The sequence below is a fragment of the Galleria mellonella genome, unplaced genomic scaffold, assembly GCF_026898425.1.
Source record: "Galleria mellonella isolate WM207_F2 unplaced genomic scaffold, CSIRO_AGI_GalMel_v1 utg176, whole genome shotgun sequence".
Lineage (NCBI taxonomy): Eukaryota > Metazoa > Arthropoda > Insecta > Lepidoptera > Pyralidae > Galleria > Galleria mellonella.
Genome location: NW_026442019.1, coordinates 1,110,734 through 1,135,687, shown reverse-complemented (window position 1 = coordinate 1,135,687; position 24,954 = coordinate 1,110,734). Strand labels below are relative to the sequence as shown.

General features: G+C 38.6%; 1 protein-coding gene across 1 annotated transcript in view; it reads right to left on the bottom strand.

Moving 5' to 3' along the window:
- LOC113514066 (S phase cyclin A-associated protein in the endoplasmic reticulum) overlaps positions 1-24,954 on the bottom strand; it is an 89,779-nt gene that overhangs the window by 59,738 nt on the left and 5,087 nt on the right. Inside the window, exons 3-14 of the mRNA XM_052893468.1 lie at positions 21,749-24,460; positions 20,753-20,936; positions 19,971-20,149; positions 19,718-19,807; positions 18,638-18,796; positions 17,655-17,825; positions 16,955-17,116; positions 15,847-15,995; positions 14,642-15,203; positions 14,047-14,147; positions 13,111-13,228; positions 4,930-5,111 (exon numbers count right to left, since the gene is read on the bottom strand). Coding sequence (XP_052749428.1) covers positions 4,930-5,111; positions 13,111-13,228; positions 14,047-14,147; positions 14,642-15,203; positions 15,847-15,995; positions 16,955-17,116; positions 17,655-17,825; positions 18,638-18,796; positions 19,718-19,807; positions 19,971-20,149; positions 20,753-20,936; positions 21,749-24,460 — 4,769 coding nt within the window. The remainder of the gene's footprint in view (positions 1-4,929; positions 5,112-13,110; positions 13,229-14,046; positions 14,148-14,641; positions 15,204-15,846; positions 15,996-16,954; positions 17,117-17,654; positions 17,826-18,637; positions 18,797-19,717; positions 19,808-19,970; positions 20,150-20,752; positions 20,937-21,748; positions 24,461-24,954) is intronic.

Here is a 24,954-nt window from a genome sequence, read left to right as displayed (position 1 = left end):
GTAATGAAGACTGAGAATCCCATTGCTAGTAATATACCCAACCAGGTCGACCTCCTCGCGGTTTTCCTGGAAACTATCATGGTTAATTCCTGATGAATTCATCATGCTGGGCTAACTGGCCTGTTTTCATTCTCATCTATCACCATTCACTGGTGTTCCGCAAGCGTATCCCGTTAGCGCAGGCGGAGTTACCATAGCATTTTCACCTAATAAAAAAAATTTGCGGTTGCCAACCCGCCTACCAAGCGTATATTATATTATATATATATATATATATATATATATATATATATATGCTCGCCATATATATATATATATATATATATATATATATATATATATATATATATATATATATATACAAAGTGGCGAGCACATCTAGTAAAAATAATAATCGTAATGAAATCGAATGAAAGTGAAATACATTTAATTATTAGTTAATAATCGCACATCAACGTTAATATGGTTACGAGTTAATCGAGCTACCGATTAAATCGATAATCACATGTAATCTGCCGAGTATCGGTGTCACACAACCCCACTACACTCAAAACCACAGAGTACTTGAGAGAAAAAGAGAAATCATAACGCGTATTATTTCAATTAGCACAATTCTTTTTGCACGAATCAAATTTAAAAAACATAGAGCAAAAGTATCAAGTCATTTTTGCCTTGTTTTTTTAGCTATATATAGATAAATTGATAGATATATAATTTATTTGTATTACTTACAGCACACAAATCACAACAGACGTAGATAAAAAGCGAGATAAAATAAATACATATGCAAAAAAAAATTAAAAGAGTAACACAATTTTTTCTTTCATACGTGGGCCATAGTAACACAAAATGGTCACAACTCAGTTTATTGCTTTGCCCTGAAAAGAGTAAAACACTGATATTCTGTTGTGACCGAAAGGGAATTGTTACAAACTCCTTTGTAATTTGTATTTCAAATATTGTATTCTTTTAATTATTAATTTTTTTTATAAACTGTCAGTATAACGATAGTTCACAATTAGTTATTGGTCCTTCGAGCCGGCTCGAAGGACCAATAATATTATGAACTGATTGTAATAAAGAAAACGCCGGTTCGTGTTGAAAAGTTATACTGACAGTTTATAAATAAAAAAAAACAACAAGAGTAATTAAAAGAATACAATATTTGAAATACAAATAACAAAGGAATTTGTAACAGGAATCATCAGTTATCTATACAATAAACAGCAACACGACACTTTATCTAGCAGGTAAATGAAATAGAAAAGTAGCTTGATGGAATATCAAATTTTTGCTTTTCAGTCAAGAATTGTTTAAATTTATTTTGAATTGTCATACTGCCAGTTAGTTTACCATTCTAAAAATAATTAAAAATAGCGATTGTGAAAGAACATATTGTTTTTAAATTGTGGAATGTTAACACTAATACATGGCTAGACAATGGCGGACCGGTATAAACTTACGTGTGTAGGCTGTGTTAATTATTACAGTGCAACGGTCACCATACTACCGTGCAAATTTTATATTCATGGCGCGGTTGAGACGCCGTCTGTGTGACACTATAATTTATTACTACAAGACTGCCTTATTGTTTATCTGTAAATCTTATTATATCTATTTAAAAAAAAAAAACTAAAAACGATAAATATATTAAATACTATAACTACACCAACCGGAGTATTTAATAATGTTGTATCAAACAGGAACGATCCCGCAAATTAAAAAAAAAATTACGTATTACTCTGTGCAAGTAGGGGCTGTGGGGCAACAGTGGAACCCGCGCATATGGTCACAATAGAGCGGAATGTCCTCGCAGCATCCACACATGTCCCTGCACGGGGCGACCCATTCACAGGGCGCAAGCGAATTGTATTGAAAGAGAGTGTTTTGACAAAAATACACGACCCAAAAAGCAATAAGTTAATTAAGTATGTAATTAATTTTTTTATACAACTTAGAATGGCAAACAAGCTGACGGCCCACCTGATGGAAAGTGGTAACTATTGCCTATAGACATGAACAGTACCATGGACATAACAGAGTATATACTGTGTCGCCCATAATACCCTCCATGCGTTGGCATTCCTGAGGATTCAGGTAAATATTATTCCTCTGTACCCAGTAAATCCACGCTATATTCCACCCTTCAAACCGAAACACAGCCATGCAAACACAACTGCTTCACGGTAGTAACACGAATGGGACAGAGGTACTCAAGCAATCGACTTTTGTACAAAGTCTCCCTCTAGTGCTTTACGAGCTTTATGATCAGTACCGTGGACATAACAGAGTATACTGTTTCGCCCATAATACCCACCATGCGTTGGCATTCCTGAGGATTCAGGTGTTATTCCTCTGTACCCAGTAAATTCACGCCATATCCCACCCTTCAAACCGAAACACAAGTGTACGTGCAATAAGGAATAGGTACTTAAATAATATTTAATAGCAGTCGTGTAGTTTCAGTATAAAACAGACCTTCCTTTCCCGTGGGTGTCGTAAGTAGCGACTAAAAGAACATAATGGTCGAGGGATGGGCAACAGCGTTCCTCTTTAAGCATCACCAAAACCTAACCGCGGTTGCCAAACCACCTCCCACGTGTGGCAACTATTGGCAAAACTCCTCAACAGAGGGTAGTCTATGTTCAGCATTGAACAGTTAATGGCTGATATAATAATGAAGTGATAGATCGAAAGAAAGAGAATACTCTCCCAATAACTTCTTTTATATTAAGAATACAGACCGAAAGAAAGAGAATTCTCTCTTAATAACTTCTTTTATATTAAGAATCCAGACCGAAAAAAAGAGAATACTCTCTTAATAACTTCTTTTATATTAAGAATCCAGACCGAAAAAAAGAGAATACTCTCTTAATAACTTCTTTTATATTAAGAATCCAGACCGAAAGAAAGAGAATGCTGTCCCAATAACTCCTTTTATATTAAGAATCCAGACCGAAAGAAAGAGAATTCTCTCTTAATAACTCCTTTTATATTAAGAATCCAGACCGAAAGAAAGAGAATACTCTCTTAATAACTTCTTTTATATTAAGAATCCAGACCGAAAGAAAGAGAATACTCTCTTAATAACTTCTTTTATATTAAGAACCCAGACCGAAAGAAAGAGAATACTCTCTTAATAACTTCTTTTATATTAAGAATACAGACCGAAAGAAAGAGAATACTCTCTTAATAACTTCTTTTACATTAAGAATCCGGATCTAAAAAAAATAGAATACTCTCCCAATAACTGAATAAAAGATATGAGATGATGTGAATTAATCACTATGCACGCTAATAAGTTAAAAAGCACGCCCCCGCACCTGTCAAATGTTAAAACAAAAACAATGCGCGAGTGACGCACCGTTTGATTGCTATGGAAAAGTTGGCGCTACCGTTTACCTGACTGCGCAGTGGGGTGTGCTCTTTGTTGAATGTTTTAATTAAATATGGTAGTTTATGAAGAACGCATTGATGGGGCGTTGGGCCAACAGATTGTATTGATGGGCGCTTTGTTTGGAAAACAACTGGGATGCGGCGATAATGAAGCCCATGAACGTTCTGGCTCGGTAGATATACCGCATTGAGTTTATTCATCGACTTTCTTTCTGGAAGTCAAGCCAGAAAGGAAGTCACGACAGTCGTGACTTCCTTTCTGGCCAAGCATACTTGGAGTAATATAGATATTTTGATTATATTGCCTACAACGACAACGGTCGACAATTACAGAGGAAGAGAGCAGTATATATATATATATATATATATATATATATATATATATATATATATATATATATATATATATATATATATATATATATGTATTATACAACTTAGAATGGCAAATAAGCTGACGGCCCACCTGATGGAAAGTGATAACTGTCGCCTATAGACATGAGCAGTACCATGAACATAACAGAATATACGGTTTTTTTTTTTACAACACGGTGCAAACGAGCATGCGGCTCACCTGATGGTAAGTGACTACCGCCGCCCATGATCACCCACAACACCAGCGACATTGCAGGTGTGCTGCCGGCCTTTTAAACGGTTTCGCCCATGCGTTGCCATTCCTGAGCACTCAGGTGTTATTCCTCCGTACCCAGTAAATTCACGCCATACCCCACCCTTCAAACCGAAACACAACCATGCAAACACTGCTGCTTCACGGTTGAAACACGAATAGGACAGAGGTGAAGCAATCGACTTTTGTACAAAGTCACCATCGTGATATCGTGGGTAATACCTGGTGAAGTTATTGAGCCAGACCAACTAACTCAATCCTAACTTATCATCCTTCACTAGTACCACGTCAGAGTATACCAATAGCGCAGAAAAGGTTACCATTTCATTTTCATCCATTAAAAAAAAACCGCTCTCTTTTAACCGGCACCTTCCCAATAATGGAGCAAAGGCAGGGCAGGGCGCAAGCGTATTAGACAAATTGCATTACTATCGCCTGCCACTTAACTAAATAAAAAGAACATTGTTGCATGTTAGAATTACAAAGCATAAGACAACCTGTCTTGCAAGTGTAACCTATTTTAAGCAAGACATACAGATAGGTCACATAGAAATGTTATCAAAAATCGTTTAATACGTTTTTAAATCAAAACAACTACAGCTACAGAAGTACTGAAGTACTTTCTTGTGGCATACATTTCAATTAACACTAAACAGCATCTCAGTTACAGCACAACTCGACACTGGAGGCAAACATTGACACAGCCGGGAGGTTGGCCCCGAGTAATTTTATACGCGGCCCCCGTCGATCCTACGGTAAATAAATGGGAAATATTTATGTTAAACGTACAGTAAGCGTAATGAACAGGCCGGCTGTTTTCTTTTTTTGAAGTTGGAAACGCGAATCTCTTTACAGATGCCTTCGAAAAAGAAATAAAGAGCTGAAAGGAAACATTCAAACCTTACCTTATGATCGCATGAGCTCTATTCCTGAGGGTGGTGATGATCTCCAGATCGTCGCCAGGTTCCGTCCTCTTCTCTTCGTACAGCCGAGTGGCGCATAGAACTGAGTCGAGGGCGACCGAGAGGCAGTCGGCCAACTGTTTGGTCAACTCCATCTCTCTCAGGTCGGCGCTGAGGTCTTTGTCCTAACCAAAAAAAATTGCTGTTATCAAAGTTAAATTCAAACAAACTTAGGTTTTTTCAAACATCTACAGCAAGGGTTCTTTAAACATTTAAAAGAATGAAAAGAGGAAGCGGTGGCCTATTCTACGCCGGGACCACACCGCTATAATATTAATTAGATTTATATCTCTCTTCGTGGTGGGCTTTAAGGTTTTTTTTCTCCTACGAACACTCAGGTTATGGAATAAGCTCCCTGCTGAGGTTTTCCCAAGAGACTACAGCATGGGGTTTTTCAAAAGAGGGGTAAAGAGGTTTCTTCAGGTTCGTCAACACGAACGTCCCTGGTATTGCAGGCGTTCATAGGCTACGGTAACCGCTTACCATCAGGTGGGCCGTATGCTTATTTACCACCTCAGTAGCAAATATTAAAAAATACAAATAAAAAAAATTATTAATTGACCCGATCGTAAGACAATCCGCTAATCTTATCAAGAGGTATATTACCATATATAGCAATATATATATATATATATATATATATATATATATATATATATATATATATATATATATATATATATATATATATATATATATATATATATATATATATATATATATATATTACTTATACCTATGTCCAGTACATAAACATAATATTAATAACGAATATGTTAAAAGTATGTTATCCAATTTTTTTTTTACGACACAGGAGGCAAACGAGCATGCGGCTCACCTGATGGTAAGTGACTACCGCCGCCCATGGTTACCCACAACACCTGTGGCATTGCAGGTGTGCTGCCGGCCATTTAAAAAGGAATATGCTCTTTTCTTGAAGATTATGTTGTCGTATCGGTTTGGAAATGACGACGGACGAGTGGCGGTCTTCCACCGCACGTTTTTCAAGGCACTTACTTCCACGCACAACCACTCTTTGGAATCAACTTCCAGCAGCAGTATTTCCGAACCGATACGACAACATAACCTTCAAGAAAAGAGTATATTCCCTTTTAAAAGTCCAGCAGCACACCTGCAATGCCGTTGGTGTTGTGGATGACCATGGGCGGCGGTAGTCACTTACCATCAGGGTGAGGCGCATAAAAGATTGCCTCCTGTGTTGTAAAAAAAAAATTCCTGAGGACTCAGGTGTTAATCCTCTGTACCCTGTAAATTCACGCCATATCCCACCCTTCAAACCGAAACACAGCCATGCAAACACAACTGCTTCACGGTAGAAACACGAATGGGACAGAGGTGCCCAAGCAAATGACTTTTGCACAAAGTCTCCCTCTGTGGTAAAGTTGAAGATGGATGCACCTATTGATGGTATGTGACAGGAACCGAAGGGAAAGGGAAACATTTTTAAAAACATTTAATATTAATAAATTTAATGTGGGCAGTGTTCAGAACATAATGCATGCTGCTACTACCAAAACTGATTTGTGCTTAAGTGAATTAGTAAGTAGTATTGTCTAGTTATAATTATAATAGTAGATAACTTGTTTACATTTTATGGGATCGACATGTCAAAAAACAAAAATCCCAAATTAAACGTAGATTAAAAAAAAAAAAAAAAAAAAAAAAAACAATTATATCGGACCTATTGTAGTTAAATTAACAGGCGGTGTCGCTTCGGGTTCGAGGACAAACTTCAAGATAGGTACTAAGGCATCATACATTATGTATGTATGTACTCAACTAATAATATAGTAAGCCGGCACCCACAAATGCGCTGTGAACCATTATGACTCGCATAACCGTATAATATACTGTACTGCCTCTACGTAGCTAAGGGGCCGTGCCATTAGGTAGGCGTGTTCCGTCCGGGAGAGTGCACTCGCTCCATTACTCGCCTATAGTTACTTTCACGTTTGCATCTACTTTATATCTTCAATTTTATAACTTACAGATTGATTGGGCATTACATAATTAGGCATTAAGAGAGTTGATACAGAAATCCGGCATCGTCTGAATCATTAATATAACTTACTAATATTTATAAATGCGAAAGTGATTAATTTGTATGTTTATTTGTTACTTCTTGGCACATTCAACTAATCGTAATGATACATCGTAGTTTTTTTTTTTGATGGGTGAAAATGGTATGGTAACTCCGCCTGCGCTGCGATACTCTGGCGGAGCACCAGTGAAGGGTGATAGATGAGAATGAAAACAGGTCAGTTAGCCCATCATGATGAATACATCAGGAATTAACCATGATAGTTTCCATGGAGAACCGCGAGGAGGTCGACCTGGTTGGGTATATTGCTAGCAATAGGATTCTCAATCTCCATTACTAACAATCCCTTTCCCCCGAAACATCGTAGTTGGGATGGAGAACTTTTTATACCAAACTATTAAGCATGGGTTTTTTTTTTAAATAGGGTAAAGAGGTTTCTTTAGGGTCAGCTAAGCACGCGAAATGCCTCTGGTATTGCAGGCGTTCATAGGCTACTGTAACCACTTACCATCAAGTGGGCCGTATGCTTGTTTACCAGCTCAGTGATATATTAAAAAATATAACCAAGTTCTGTTCGGACAATAACGCAGATAAAAAACTAGTTTTCGATATTTCTAAGTGACTAATGAATATTTGTCGTATTCAACAATTTTTTAATTCGACAAGTGTTGTAGTTTTACCCGGCAAACTACATATATATATATATATATATATATATATATACATATCTGTCACGCCTGTCTCCTATGAGGGTAGGCAGACACAATCCGAAAAACTTTATCAGAATAAATCTAGTGCTTAAGTTGTTGTATCTTTTAAAAATATTTCATAGTAACTATATAAAAAATAATCCCCCGTCTATGGGAGAGGTCTATGTACAGTAGTGGACAATTATTGTTGTGATAAACAAACTAAAACTTGAATCACGCAAATATTTTTAATAAACTATCACTGAAATTTTGTATTTGGATGATAACAACGTATTTGGAAACTTCGAAAGTCAAATATGAGATGGCTGCAGAAACATTTATATGCAGTTCGCAAACTCTTTACAATATACTCGTGACCACAAATCGCACAAACTAAAGACCTAACCTAAAATAAAACCTGCACCACGCGCACTTTATCCTTTCCGCGTGTTATCTGTCAACAATTTTAAAGCTACAATTACGCCAACCAATACCTGAATGGCCAACATGAGTCGTCTCAATAAAGAACAAAGCGCCGAAAGGTCCGCAAAAACTCGGGGCACGCACCGCGATGTTATCACCGCACTGTTGCCCCCAGACCCTCATAAACAACTAGATTTACGATTGTAAAAACGTCCAAAACGAGCGTACAACGAAATAGCTGATTGCGACAAAGATAAGCCACAATTAACGCCGGAGGTAGTATGTTTCAATAAGATTTTAATAGTTGCATCGAGGTCGGTTCGGTATTGCCAGATGCGACGTTTTATTTCTCCCCAAACTTCAAATATTTATTCTTTCTTTATTCTTTATTGTACTCAAACATAATGTTAAGTATAATTAATTTTAAACCTAATGTACAAAGATAAGCTTATCTGTAATAAGATATTTCTTACAACATATCTTTTCAAGTGAATTGAATTGTTATTTAATAGTATAAAGAAACAGTCATACGATTTGTGTACATTGCGTATTTTTTCTCCAAATTGATACGATTTCCTTCATTTTTACCCAATCGCAACTTTTTGTTCAATTTCTCTATATTTTACCATACGCCGTATAGTTCCGACATAGAATGGGCCATCCTTTCCTTTCCCGTGAGTGTTATAAGAGGCGATTAAGGGAACTTAAAGGTTGAGGGGTGAGCAACATCGTCCCTCCCTAAACATCACCAAGCGGTTGCCAACCCGCCTGCCAAGCGTGGCAACTATTGGCAAATTCCCCCATTACGGGAGGCCTATGTTCAGCAGCGGACGGACAATGGCTAATATAATGATGATGCAATGATATTTTACCAAGTAACCACTATGCAAATGACCAAAAAAACCGCCGATTACAATTTACGATTTACAAATATCATAATTGCCAAAAAAATACTCAAATTTTTCTACGTCAATTTAGTTTTTCGCCAATTTCTTTGCTTCAAAATTTCCCTAACACAAATTTAACCCAAAATTACGAAAAGAAATACACAAACTGGCAATGCTGGATCGGGCCCCGGTCATGTCGAATGTGTGCAGAAATTAAAATTCCAAATGTTATTTTTATCGGCTCCGTGAAAGGAGCGTGAATTTTATTAACGACGGTATGATCCTGTGCAGTTTATTGCGATCACCGGCTGTGAGCAGACTATTTTAATGATGAAAATGAAACTCTACACCCACTTCTGCTAATGACGTACAATGAGGAGGCACCAGTAGAGAATAAAACGATGAGGATACTTCATCCTCACCAATTCATCCTTAGATTAGCTACTCCTAAAGATTTCGCCAAAAATTAACCACGACTGTTTCCAGGAGATCGACCTGACAAAAAATACTGCTAAAAATGGAAACTAGTCATCCATACTGTTTCTTTATTTGAGTAATCCAATCAGTTATTCTTAGCTATGTTTGTTTAAAACCAGACCATCCACAGCATTCGGCTTTAAAGACTTCAAGACTTGAAGACAGGTCAGATATACTTTTAAACAGATATTGTCCTTATATTTTTGGCCTTATCTTTGCTTGAATTGTCCTGGCCAAATTTCGATGTTTTGTTGAAGAATCTCTGTTTATGTAATATAAGGGAATAGAAGAGCTCTACAACCCAAGTGTTCCTGATAGAAAACTTCTGAAATCGTAACTTTTACAACCATTTAGATTCTAAAAAGCACTTTCGCACTCGTACTCTAAATCTGAGATATCATTTTATAGGTAAGCAGCAACAGAAGAATGATATTAACAATGTTGCCATCCTCACAACGTAACAAGATCACCAATACCAATACAAAGTATATTTTATTGTGCAAAATACCCTAAAACTCGGAATTTAAGACGTCCGCAGCAATGCTGGCGCACCTTAACGTTCGCCGAGATAAGAATACCGAATTTTATTTTCCGAAACGACCAAAGAATTTGTTTGTAAGAGACGCTTATTCACTAATTAGTGGTCGTATTATATTTTTATTGGTAGCAATGAGAAGGACAATAAAACCGCAGACATTTTTTCGGTATAATTGTATCTTTTATTACGCGGTAGCGCGTCGTATTGAGGACATGCTTGCTATTAAGAAAATATGCTTCCGATATTGGTGTTCTGAGATTCGACAATACAAATTCAAATCATCTTTGTTCAAATAGACTTGTTTACAAGCACTTTTAAATCGAATTGGGGGCCTCCTTTTTTAAAGTCGGCTAAAAACGTTTTCAAGTCCACTGGCGCGAGTGAAGGCGCACTGTGCATTAGCACAGCTTTTAGGAGCGGCCGGCAGTGGCCCGCGGAGGGTTGCCGCAGGGAGCGAGTGTTAGTGGGACGCGACACCTACCTACCTACCTATCTACCTACCTATGAATTATTTCAGTGGCCTAATGAATTTATACATGAATGAATGAATGAAAACTCTTTATCGTTTCCTTCCAAGAATGATACAGATTACTAAGAATGTACAAAAAAAAAATAAACAATTTAATAACTTAGTCCATTACCTTAAGATTGTCTTGAAAAGATTGCTCTCAGCAATAAGACCGCCTTACTGTACTTATACAATTGTATCGTTGTGTTTGTAAATTGTCTTACTTATTTCCTATATTGTATAAAGCAAATAAAGTATACTCATTCATTCATTCATTCATTACATAAAAGCAATATAAAGAGACAACAATAAGAGGGATGTATATGGATATATTAGAGATAAATCAGTTGGTCCTTCGCCACCGGATGATTACCATTTACCATGCGGTGAAGCATCAGCTTGTATGATATTCGAGTCATGTCTATAGGCGACGGTTACCACTTTCCATCAGGTGGGCCGTCAGCTTGTTTGCCATTCTAAGTTGCATAAAAAAATACCAAGTTACTAATAATAAATGTGAGAGTGAGTTTGTTTGTTACCTTACGTCTTTGCAACTTAACTAGTCACTATAAAATTTGGTATACCTGTAATATTCCATATATTGGAGAAGCATATAGGCTACTTTTTATTCCGGGCAGTAAACATATCCCGGTTATGCGGACAAAATCACGGGTATAAGCTAGCGAACAAGAATCAAATGTTTTTATTTGTTTATTTTTTTTTTATTTAATACAAAAATACACTTTAATATTTAGATTCATTTCAGCACTTTTATTAAAAAAAAAATCAAGCATTTCAATTTCCGAGTTTTAATTAAATTAAATAAAAATTAATTAAGAATTAAAAATAATAAATTAAATACTTCAATAATATGTCGAGAACCCGCGACAAATTCTACGGTCACACTTTACAAATAATTTCACTAGCATAGTTCATAAATTCATACAAACAATGTAACTACGTAATCCCTACATACGCAAACTGTATCAGGGATCGTAAACATAATGTGTAAGTACATTCAACAACTTTCCGGATAGGTTGACGGCAACTGATTGAAAGGAGAACATCAAAAGTAACCGGCCGGAAAATGTACCCCTTTCTCGCTAATAGAAAAAGTTACGTAAAAACTATAAAATTAGGGTTGCCACTGACGGAAGATATTTTTTGTCGTTATAGTAAATTTTGTTTATTTGTTTTTTTACTACCATTCTTGAACGATAATAAAAATAAATGGACTTTGCGAGTTGAGCTTAAGAGAAGAAAGTATGTCGGTTTATAGTAGAAGAGATAGTCATAAGAACAATGGTACATATATGCATATGCATCGTTTTACAGATTTTTTTGTTTCATTTTTAGGCAACTTAGAATGGCAAACCTGCTGACGGCCCACCTGATGGAAAGTGGTAACCGTCGCCTACAGACATGAGCAGTACCATAGAAATAACAGAGTATACTGTTTCACCCATGACACTCCCCATTTGTTGCCATTTCTAAGGACTGGATCTCTAGGTGTTATTCCTCTGTACCCTGTAAATTCACTGCCATATCCCACCCTTCAAACCGAAACACAGCCATGCAAACACAACTGCTTCACGGTAGAAACACGAATGGGACAGAGGTGCCCAACAAAAGACTTTTGTACAAAGTCTCCCTCTGGTAAATTTAATTTAATTGATGGATATTTTCAACTATTTTGAGCTTCAATGGCAAGACTGATTACAAAGCGATTTTTTACAAGAAGGTATAATTTAATAAATTAAAGTGTAATGTATCTATCATTATAAATTATTTTAATACAAAATAAATATGATGAATAAATAAAAAGTAAACTAGTCGATAATACAGAAGGGAATGACGTTGTTTCTGCCTAAAGCCTGAGACTTCAATTAAAACAAACTTTAATGAAAAACAACTGAATATGTGAATGACGATAAATATATTTTTTAAGCAAAGTTGTTTATATCTCCAAGAAATAGTATAATTAAAATAAAATTCAACAAAATAATCCGTATTTTAAATTACAATGTACAAAATCAGACCAAGTAGTGCCATCTATGTGGATAAAGTTGTATCTTTGATTCGGTATAAATAGCACCAAAGTAAGGTTTTAAATTAGTACATTATAAATTAACTAGATGGCGCTTTTCTATTTTTTTTTTTTTTTTAATAATAAAATAAATAACTACGTAATTTTATACGACAAGTGAATTCAGAAAGAAATAATAATGTTAAATTTAATGTTATACTTTACATAAGTTAAACATGAATTTTGTGTAAATGTAAAGTAATTTTCTATATGTTCTCCATAAAAAGGTAGACAATTTATTTCTTTCGTACGAAACAGTAATGAATAGCGAGTTCCTGCATTTGAATTTAGAACGAGTGATTAGTTATGCATTTAAATTTAGAATGAGTGATAAAGTTCACTATTTTTTTTTTTTATTCTGTGTAAAATAAAAAAAAGAAAGAAAGCTTGCGTTTGAATTTAGAACTTGGAACGAGTGATAAATTTTGCGTTTGAACTGCAAATGTGGACTCACCAGCTGATCGCTGAGAAGCGTGACGAGATGCACGGCGGTATCGCCGGCTATGAGACAGCTGGCCGCACCGCCGCATGCCGAGATCCGCGCCGCCACCGACACAGCCGCCGTTATCGACCTGCCGTCAATCATATAAATGATTGCAGGAATAAATTTTATTTACTAAATATTGGGAATTGCCAACAGCAGATCTTAAAATTAATTATATGTATGCGTATAAGTGGGGTCAAATAGGTCGTGCCCAGGGGGAAAGGATTGTTAGTTAAACAGCCTTTTCTTTTAATGAGTAAAGATGGAACGGTAACCCCATCTGCACTATCGGTATACACTGACGGGGCACCAGTGAAGGGTGACAGGAGAGGATGAAGGCAGGTCAGTTGGCCCATAGTGACCAATTGAACAAGAATTAATCACTATAGTTTCCAGGGAGAACCGCGTGGAGGTCGACCTGGTAGGGTGTATTGCTAGCAATGGGCCTGTTAAATCTCATTAATAACAATCCCTTTCCCCCCTAGTTGTATGGACAACCAGTCCCATTGCTAGCAATACACCTTGTTAGGCCAGGCTCCCCGTGGTTTCCCCTGGAAACCATCATGTTGACTTTCAGGCGTATTCATGACGATGGGCTAACTGATCTGCCTTTCCGTCCTCACCTATCATCCCTCAATGGTGTGCCGCCAGCGTATACCGTTAGTAGAGGTGAAGTTACTATTCTATTATCATCCATAAAAAGAAATGGGCTGTGCCCACCCCTGAATTGTCTTGTGCCCACCCTAGGATGCGAATGGAATTTCGCAAAAACATGCCACAGCATACAGATCAACTCAGTATTAACTTGGTTCCACAAACAACATTAAAGTGTCTAAAAGGAAACAATAAGTTGGTGACTTATCGGTCGGACCTAGACACTTTCCTCCAAGCATCGTCCCGGCATACCTGCAGGAGAGCTGCGCGTCCTGCTGGGCAGCCAGCGCCAGCACGCGGGCGGCCGCCCGCAGCGCCTGCAGCCGCGCCGGCCCGGACTTGTCCGCCGACATCTGCACCACCACAACCACTCGCGTCAACACACGCTGCTTACATTATACGGATAGTGTAGCGCCATCATAGGCGTATTTAAATATGGAGGCCAGGTGGACCCTGTCCACCCAAAAATCATCTTATGCCCACCTCAGAAAGCGACTGAAGCTTCTATAAGACATATCTGAAAGAAGCAAAGCTAGCAAGCTTGCTTTGTTTTTCTTGTATGTTTTTTTTTTAATAATGCAAATAAATTATACATCTATCTAATTATTATTGGAGAGGATGGATGAAAGAAGAATTACGACAGAGATTTGTTTGAATCGAAGCATTTGGCGTTCCATTGTTTCTGCCTACCCTAATGGGAGACAGGCGTGACAGATATGTATGTATGTATGTATCTATCTATCTAATTACAAACAGTTTGACTTAAGACTGTTCGTGTTTAAAAAATATATATGAATTGTAAAACGTACAATAATGTAAAATTTTTATATAAATGAATAGGTCTCACCCTATCGAATCTATCTATGATTCGTTGGAGCTCGTTCAACTGCCTCTCCAGGAAGGGCATGTCGATCGTGGGCTGTGTCTTCTTCTCACTCTTCCCACTAGTCTTGCTCATATCACTGAGCGAGCTGCACACCGAACTGGTTTTACTCAACTTCGGCCGATCGCTCTTGTCGCTTCTCTTCTTTTTCTTCTTACTATTCTCATTTTTCACGTCTTGATCTTCTATTATCTCCGCTTCAGTGTTATTATTGTATTCCGCATTGTCTGTCTTCGGTTGCTCTTCTACGTTCTTCTTCTTCTTGGACTTCTTCTTTTCTGTATTCTCCTCGTTACCATTGATTGCGGCCAGTTTGTTTTTGTCAGCTTTCTTATTTCTCTTGTTGTTCTTCTCGAGGTCGTCCGCCTCGTTCTGGTGGTCCCGCTTGTCCTCTTTATCCTCCGTTTGCAACAACGGCGTGATCATGTTTGTGATTGTGTGTATGACTTTATGCAGTTTATTTGATGATGGGAATGTTGCGAATTCGAATATTATATTCTCGTCGAACACTGACATCTCGTTGCCGCTGAAACCAATTGTAAAAAATAATTATATTGTTAAAAATATAATTAATTGGCAGTAAATTTACTGGGTATAGAGGAATGACACCTGAGTCCTCAGGAATGGCAACGCATGGGGAGTATCATGAGCGAAACAGTATACTCTGTTATGTCCATGGTCCACTGCTCATGTCTATAGGCGACGGTTACCACTTTCCATCAGGTGGGCCGTCAGCTTGTTTGCCATTCTAAGTTGTATAAAAATTTAAATTCATTTTGCGGAATTAAACAGAATAATTCTAATACACTAACTAAAAAAAAGATGATAAAATCTGAAATGAGGATATCCATAAAAGAACGAAAATAACCGACATAGCCCGAAGGATAAGCAAGCTAAAGTGGTAATGGACTGATGACATAGCTCGAAGAAACGACAACCGATGGGGAAGAGATTCTTGAGTGGCGACCCCGTATGGACAAACGCAGACGATCTAAAAAGAGATGGAGTGACGATCTCAAATGCATTACAGCGAGTCAGTGAATGCAGGAACTCAGGACCGTTCCTTATGGCAGTCTATGGGGGAGGCTTATGTCCAGCAGTGGACGGATAATGGCTGATATGATGATGACGATAATGAACTAAAAAAGAACATAACATCATTAACTCACGTGGACAACAGTTTCTGCTTCACTTTCCTCGCTTTCCTCTTGATGGCCTTCTGCTTTTCGCGTTCCTTGCGTTCCAACTCCAGTCTCTCCGCTTCCTCTTGCAGTTCTCGCTCTTCTTTTGTATTTGGATCTTGACTTTCTGATGTCGTCTAAAAAAGACAAAAAATTTATGAGTATACTTCATTTGCATCATACAATATAGGGGGAATAAGCAAGACAATTAACAAATATAACGATACAGTTGTATAAGTACAGTGAGGCGGTGTTATTGCTGAGAGCAATCTTTACAAGACGACCTTAGGGTAATGGACTAATCAAATAAAATTGCGTTACATATAATAGTCAATAAGTAATATAATTTTTGTTACTAAACTATTGACTCGATTCAATGACGTAATATGAGAATAGTTGATGATCCCAAACTCACAGGCGGTATCGAGTCTATTTGGACATGTGTGTGTTGGTTTGCCCTTGCAGATTGGGTAATTCCAAGTTTACAACGAATATGTTCTTGATTTGGATATGATTTTAATACGTAAGCAAATGAAATATATAAATTTACAATATCTTTTGTATACATGAAAAGAAAAAGTGATGTTATATATATAATTCCAGTAAAATATGACGAATGACGTGAACATAGCTGCTGATTGGTAGGTCGTCGCAATTTGCTTCACACTTCACGATCCTTGCATCATGGTATCATGGGCGAAACAGTATACTCTGTTATGTCCATGGTACTGGTCATATCTATAGGCGACGGTTACCACTTTCCATCAGGTGGGCCGTCAGCTTGTTTGCCATTCTGAGTTGTATAAAAAAAATAGAATATATAAATTTACAATATCTTTTGTATACATGAAAAGAAAAAGTGACGTTATATATATAATTTCAGTAAAATATGACGAATAACGTGAACATAGCCGCTGATTGGCTCTTTACCTCCCTTTTGAAGAACCCCATGCGGTAGTCTCCTGAAAACCTCGGCAGAGCTCATTCCAGTACGGATCGTGTCCACTCCCATGCAAGCTATGTATATTCGTATTTTGTAATATGTATGAATGAAGTGTAACTGCGATAGAAATAAAGATGTGATAGAATAAGAGACCGGCTGGCGCGGGCCGGTGGCCTTCTCGCGGATGGCCTGCAGGTGCGACTGCAGCCGCTGCTGGCTGGCGCGCTGCTTGTGCCGGATGCGGCAGCGCAGCGCGTCCGCCTCCAGCTCGGCCGCCGCCGCCAGCGCCGACAGCCGCGACTTCACGCCCTCCGCCTGCCGCCATACGACAACACGCCAACAGCTATTACATACATACTGGACACATTTAAAAACTACACTCTTATGTCATATAATCAATACAATCTTAACCGTTCTCTTAATGAATGATGCATCCATCTAAACCAGGGATTGCAAAATTTATTTTGTCTACTGCCCACTTTGAGTATAAATTATATTTTAGCGCCCCTATTTTTTCACCTTAACCTTTCACTTAAAAACCACTATTACTTCAAAGTCAACAAATCACCCCCCCCCCCCAATCTCTACACAACGTCCTCATTTTTTTTCTGAGTCTCTTACCGCCCCCCTTTAGACCTAGCGCACACAAAGGGGCGTTATCGCCCACTTTGGGAAAGGCTGATCTAAGCCAATAGTGTTACGTCCGAAATATGAAATTAAGGGACCTTCCAAAACAAACAATACGAATCTTCAATGACAGAACAGAAGAGAAGGTATTGTTAGTAATGCGGACATTTTTTCGTTCCATTATCATGAAATTAAAAAAGTAATGGTGGTGGATGCTGATGATGACCTTCTCGCGGGCGGCGTGTCCGCGCTGCAGGCGGCGCAGCTCCCGCAGCTGGTGGCGGCGCGCGTCTCGTTCCTGCCTCCGTTCCACCAGCGACTGCACGTGCAGCAGACGTGCAGCTTCCAGGGCCTGCCTCCTCGCACCCACGGCCGCCTCGCGGGCTGCCTTCTGTTCCTGTCGTTCAAGTATTTATTTCAGCCAATAATAGTCCACTGCTGGACATAAGCCTCCCCATAAGGGGAGATCCCATAAGGGTATAAAAACACGAAGAGCCAGAAGGCTCTTCTTCTTGCCATGCCATGGACTTGCCTGTGATTAACCCTTCTTTGCATAATGGTGGAAATTTCCATCATAACATTGAATGCCCAAAAATTATATAAAAGAACATGTTCACTTTGATCGTGTCTGGATACCTTTTTAATGTCCATTGCAGAAAAAAAAAACATAGCTGTCAAATTTATTTTTTTAACTATTTTTCCATTAATTTTTAACATTAATTATATCACCTTAATTTATTTCACCAATAAAAAAAATCATGCAAAGAATGGTTAAGAAACTATTGTTCTGAGAACTGTAAACTGTTGTTCTGAGATTTGAATGGACAATACAAATTTAAATCATCTTTATACAAATAGACTTGTTTATTAACACTTTTAAATCGTCATTTTTTTTTAACTGCAAGGTTCGGAAAGTTGTTAAGAACCCGTAAGAAACTCAGTAACAGTTACTCTTTTAAATCTCTTAACATTATGTGTATTTATTTAAATATACTGTGTTTAGAAATACACGGTCGTTGGCAGCCCGCGCATGATCCACGCTTGATACACGCTTATCATTCAAGTAATCGTTTAGTATGTAATAGGCTTTGTTCAATAAGTGTTTTTTAATAACACTTTTAAACTGTAGGTGTGTTGGTGAAGGCGGTGTGCGTGGGTGCGCGTGGACGTGCGTGGACGTGCGTGGTCGTGCGTGGTCCTGCGTAGTACCAGCTTGAGCAGGCGGTCGCGGCGCATGGTGCGCAGGCGCGTGGTATGCGAGCGGCACTGCTCGAGGAACTCGTGGCGGCGATTCTCGGCCTCCAGCTGCTTGATGAACGCGATCTCGCGCAGCTTCTCCTCCTCGTCGTGCGCCTTGCGGACTATGTCCTGCAACCATATGACCACACAATTAGCATAATACTCCATCTATATAAATAACTAGCGCCGCGCCCCGGCTTCGCACCTAAATGGCTACGTACAGTGCGGTTTCAAGGAAATTTTCTCTCTCGAACGCTCAGGCTGTGAAATGAGCTCCCCTGCCAAAGGTTTTCCCGAGAGACCAAAGTATGAGGTTCTTCAAAAAGGATGTATTTAAGGGTCGGTCTTCAAGTTAGACAACGAGCACATGATCTCTCTGGTGTTGCAGACATTCAAAAGTATTACAGCCTGTTTACCACCAGACAGGGTGTATACTTGTTTGCCACTTTTATGGTACAAAAAAAAATACAACCAACCACTGACGAATACCACAGATAAATAACACAAAATTCAATTTTGATTTCAAAATGTGAGATATTCAAGACTACAAGAGACCACGTTTTAATTAAATATCTTCAGATTGTACAACGGATTGTGCTCAGAGGAATTATTCAATATGATGCCTTCGGCCACTTTCTATCAACGTACGGCTCGCCATCGACAGGGAGTTCATCTTCATGTCCTATAGCCCCAATGGTCGCGTACTGCGCGGTTTCAGAGATGTTTCCACCCACGAACACTCAGGTTATGGAATGAGCTCCCTGCCGTGGTTTTCCCAAGAGACTACAGCATGGGATTCGTCAAAAAGGGGGTAAAGAGGTTTCTTCAGGGTCGGCAACGCGCGCGTAATACCTCTGGTATTGCAGGTGTTCATAGGCTACGGTAACCACTTACCATCAGGTGGGCCGAATGCTTGTTTGCCACCTCAGTGGTATAAAAAAATATATATTTTTTTTTTAAATATCTCCCATGTACAGATATTGTCCATTGTCTAGCTACAATTTTATTCTATCAGTAGGATATTCAGTATTCAATAGTACAGTTTCTCACCTTAAGTCGTTGGTCGCGATTCTCGGTCGCCTTTTGCATGCGTCTCTCCATCCTGAGTCTTTTCTCCTCTATCAGCTGATTTTTGGCGATCTGTCGACATTAAACAATTAACTTATACATATTCTCTCTATGCTTTTCATCTCTCTCTCTCTACAACCACGAGAAAGGAAGGCTTTAGCTCATTCTATATTAGTACAATTAACAATTCAAAAAATTAAGTTCACTTGAATGAGAATAATTTGTACATGCATACCTTAACCTCCTCGACCCTGGCGAGCAGCTGGTGTATCTTCCTGGCTCGCTCGGTCTGGTACTCGAGCCGCTGGCGCTCGGCGCGGGCCTGCTTGGCCTGCAGCCGCCGCAGCGCGTCCTGGAAGCTGCCGCGCCGCTTCAGGCCCTGCGACAGCTTCTCGTGCAGCTGCTGAGCTCGCCCTGGAAACAAACCCGACAGTTATTTTACATCACACTAATGACCCGTCCCGGCTTCACGCGGTTTCTCTAAAATGAATGAACTATTTTTTGGGTTTATTTATTAGAAACAAAAACTCTTTCCTCTTTACAAAATTCGTTTTTTTTTTATTGATGATTGAATTTATGTGTTTTTATGATGACACCTGCACTTTCGGTATACTGTTATTTTGGTATTGGCGAAGCACCAGTGAAAGATGATAGGTGAGGATGAAAGCAGGTCAGTTAGCCCATTGTGACGAATTCAATGAGAATTAACCACGACGGTTTTCAGGGGAAACCGCGTAGAGGTCGACCTGATAGGATATGTTGCCAGCTACTAGGACTACAATATTAGTTTCGAAAAGTGGCAGAATGGGTTTGAACAAAATTTTGTATACGTTTAGAAATCCTTGGAACGGTGAGATCGCTCCGTGAGGCCTGTGAAGATCCCAGGAAGCTTCTGCGCTTCTGGGCGGAGCTAGGTTGGCTGTACTAGCCACGACTCATACGCACAACGGCCCAAATGAGAGGCAAAGTGCGGAAAATGGAGTCCTATTTACATTACATTATAGGTGGCATACTCACCGGGATCCCTAGCCACGAGCGCCTCGAGCACGACCAGGGTATCGACCCGCTCGGCCCAGGACATGCCGGCGAGCGCGGTCTCGTACTGGTCCTCGAGGCTGGCCGCCAGCGCTCCCAAGTTCTCGGACGAGGCGCACGCCGGATGCGCTATGCTCGTCTCTTCGCATAATATTTCCGCGTCCGTCTATAATATATTTATAGTATAATTATATATATATATATATATATTTTTCACCATTAATGTTCTATTTTTGGTTTTTAATGAGTGCATTGGCAAATCTGTAAATCTCACCAAATATATATATATATATATATATATATATATATATATATATATATATATATATATATATATATATATATATATATCCAGATACGAATCAAGAACTATATTTACGTTGAAACAACAAACTATGGTATGTCAATATCTTTATTTGCATACAACCAATCAGCCCGCCACAAGCCAATCAGGCTTCCGACACGTTTAGACAGAATTTTCAAAAATCAATACATATAATAAAAAAAAGTTTCAGCCAATTCAACTGATCGGTTATTTTATAGCATTTTATATGTGATTCTTTAGATTGATATAACTTTTTTATTTATGAACCGATTGAAATAAAACAAACACTAATTGTTAAGTGGAGTAGACCGCAACGCATTAGTATAAACCGCATTCAAATCGATTAAGACGTTTTTGAGATAAGCATACACAAATGTACAGAAAGAAAGGGGTGACCCATTCCATTGGCCCCAGTTCATCCATGTTCACTGCTGAACCTATCCTCCCCCATAGTTACAACGCTTGGCAGGCAGGTTGGCAACCGCAGTTTTGTGATGTTTTAAGGGAACACTGGTACCCATCCCTTTACCATAAGCTCCCCTAGTCACTTCTTATGACACCCACGGGAAAGGAAAGGTTGGCGCATTCAATACGCATTAATATAAAATTAAAAGTAGGATATTTAGATATATATATATATAAACATGACTAACCTCGGTATCATCAGTTTCAGTGTCCATATCGATGTCGGAAACTTGTTGGAGCGCCATTATCTGCCTGTTTAAAATCTCCTCCTCCTCGCATAATTTCCTCTGATCGACTTCCGACTGGAAATCCAGCGCCCAACTGATCTTCTTTTCGTTCTCCTCAATCTGGGACGTCATTTCCGCTATCTCAGACATCTCGGAAGGATCTGCCGCCTTCAATAACTCATTATGATTAGGTATCTGATCATCGTCATCCAAAAATGTAAAGGTCGATTTAAATTCAGCTTTCCATTTGTCAAAATCGAACGCCTCCCCTGTGCTCTCCTGCGATCTCGCGAGACCCATTGTCAGACTTTCTAAAGATGAATGGAGTCTGTTCTTCGTTAATTCTATAGATTCTTCGTCCTTATCCTCATCTTGTATTTTAGCTGTTCTTTTTGTGAAAGCTTTGTTTCTAGATGATCGTGTTTTTAAACCGGTAACATCCGATTTTTGTCGGATAATAGCTGTATCTTTTGATTTAGATTCAGTACTCACTTTCTCTGTATCCTGGACTTTAACAACTTTTTCAGGTTTGGTATCTATTGATGAAGGCTGTTCTGATTTCGCTCGATCTAGTTTGGCATTTTTTGGAGAATCAACTATTGACTTCGTTTCTTGCTTTGGTGATTCAAGCATGTTTAATGTAGGCAAGCTAGTGGTAGCAGAAGGTTGATGAAACCTGTTCGCCCAATGCGATTTAGATTGTTTTTTCGATTCACGACTCAATCGTCTAGACTTGACAGTCAGCCAACCTTCATTGTCGCTCTTATTATTATCGTCAACATTCAGTACTTCAATAGAATTTGCAACGTCTTGTATCATTTGTAATTCCTCCGGTACCAACGTCTTTAGACTTTCGCTAGATTCGATTCGTGATATATCAATTTGAGTTACTATTGTGTCCGAACTGCCATACGCATCGCAATCTTTAATCTTTTCTAATGTTATATTTATATTTTCCTTCTTGTCCCCTTTTTCATTAATCTTCAAAGATGTCGGTCTAGGTGGCTGTTTCTTAATATCGACCTTATTAGAATTAAGTTTGCTGTCACCTGAACCCAATTGCACATTTCTTATAGTTTTTTTTGGCACTGTACTTTTTGTTGTATTAGATGGAACTGTATCAAAGAGACTAGTTCTACCTGTAGTCAAATTAAAGGGATAACTACATTTGTTAGCTTGGTTCCTTTTAGGAAATTGTCTTGATGTTTTTGGAGCAGAACTAGAACGCATTTCCACAACTGTCTTACTTCTAGTTAAAGGTGTTGTTTTTGTTGGAGTTTTTACTTCTGATTTAATATTTACAGGTTTAGGTTTAGCAGCAGCCTGTGAATACGCAGGTCTTGTATTAGACTTTGTTTCATTGCTAATCTTTAATTCTGATTTTTTATCTTGTTCATTTTTAGAGTCATCTTTACTTTCGAACACGGTATTATTTTCGATACCTTTTAATTTTATATCTTCGTTACACTCCGTATTACCGACGGTACCTGTGGCATCTGTTATTTCATCATTTTGTCCCGATATTGGTGTCATTGGCCGTTCTTTGACAACTTCTTCCATTACCACTTCGGATTTTTCACCTTTATCTATTTTCGATAAATTAGTTTCGTCTATTTTTGATAGTTTTGCTGCCTCAACTACATTAGGAGGCTTTTCATCATTCGATTTACTAGAGCTCTCGTTTGATACATCAGCAAAGTTGTCTTCAGATTTAGTAGGAGATGCATTGGAACTGGTCTCCTTTTCATCACTTGTAGTTATTTTATCTGAACCATTGTCAAAATCTTGGTTTACTTGAACAGACTGAGGATCCATCTTTTTACCATCACTATTTTCGTTAATACAGAGGGCAGATATTTCATTCTCTATATTCAATAAATTATCATTTTTGGCTTCATTTTCCGCTAGATGATTTTGGAGAAATTGAGTTTCCATAGCATTTAGTTTAGTTATAATGTCACTTGCCGAGCTAGTAGTTTCTACATCAGTTCTATTATTTTGAGATATATTCAAAGCATGTTTAGGCGATTTAATAATAACCTGTTTCGGGCATATATTTGGACATTCTTTGGCTTTTCCCAATTCAATAATTGGCGATAATCTTGGCTCGGGTTTATCATCAGTTTGGTCTACTGAAGGTGCTTTTGCAGCATTATTCTCGTCAAGTATAATGCCATCCTTTTCTTTTATATCAGAAAGTCGTAAACAATCTTTTGCTATATTTGGCTCTGGTTTAGCAGTGACTTTCGATGCTGCTATTTTACTGCTAAAGAACTCTATATTCGCCTTAGGACTAGTACTGGAATGACCTGAAGATACCCTAGGACTGATTTTGCCACTGCCTGGACTAGCTTTCCCAGTTAAACTTGGACTATTTTTGCCACTAGGTGTGTTGTGGCCTGATAAACAAGGGCTATTTTTTCCTGATACTGATGGGGAACTCTTTACAGAATACGTGCGCCTAGATTCCGGACGTACAAAATCAGTCTTTCTGATCTCCCAAGCTAAGCTCTGGGGTCTCTGCGGGGGCGGTGTATTATCATACTCCCACTTCAAACGGAACCATTCGCCTAATGCTTTGAAATCTCTGGTATAATTCTCTAGGACTAATATGACTTCTTGGCACTCGTTTAGGTTTTCATGGGCTTCAACAGTGTTGTAAATTTCACCCATCTATATAGAGAAGACAATATCATATTATACATGGATGTAAAATGTATTATCACATACAAACAACTTGCATAAATCTACGAGGTCTGTCAAAGTTCGTATAAAAGTGTTCTGGAATGCGAATCAAATTCCTTATGTCCCTAACAATGCTTCAGTTCTGGTCTGACCGCCGTGCGGTGCGAATATCTGTGACCTCTTAACGAAACCCCGTCGGCATTTCCGTTGAAGAGCAGCGCGTCGTAATTTTCTCTCGTATATATCTCAGAACAGTTTATGGGGATGATATACAAAAAAAGATTCAGAGAGGGCCGAGAAAGCATCAAATCGTCCCTCCAAAACAAAAAATTCTACGTCGATGTGCTCAGACGCCTCAAAGCTCGTGTGGCACGAGTTCGTCCAGAATTGGCGCGAACGTCTTCACCACGACAATGCCCCTGCCCACACCTCTTTTTGTCCGTGATATAAAAATTATTCAAAGCCGGATTTGGCCCCGTGTG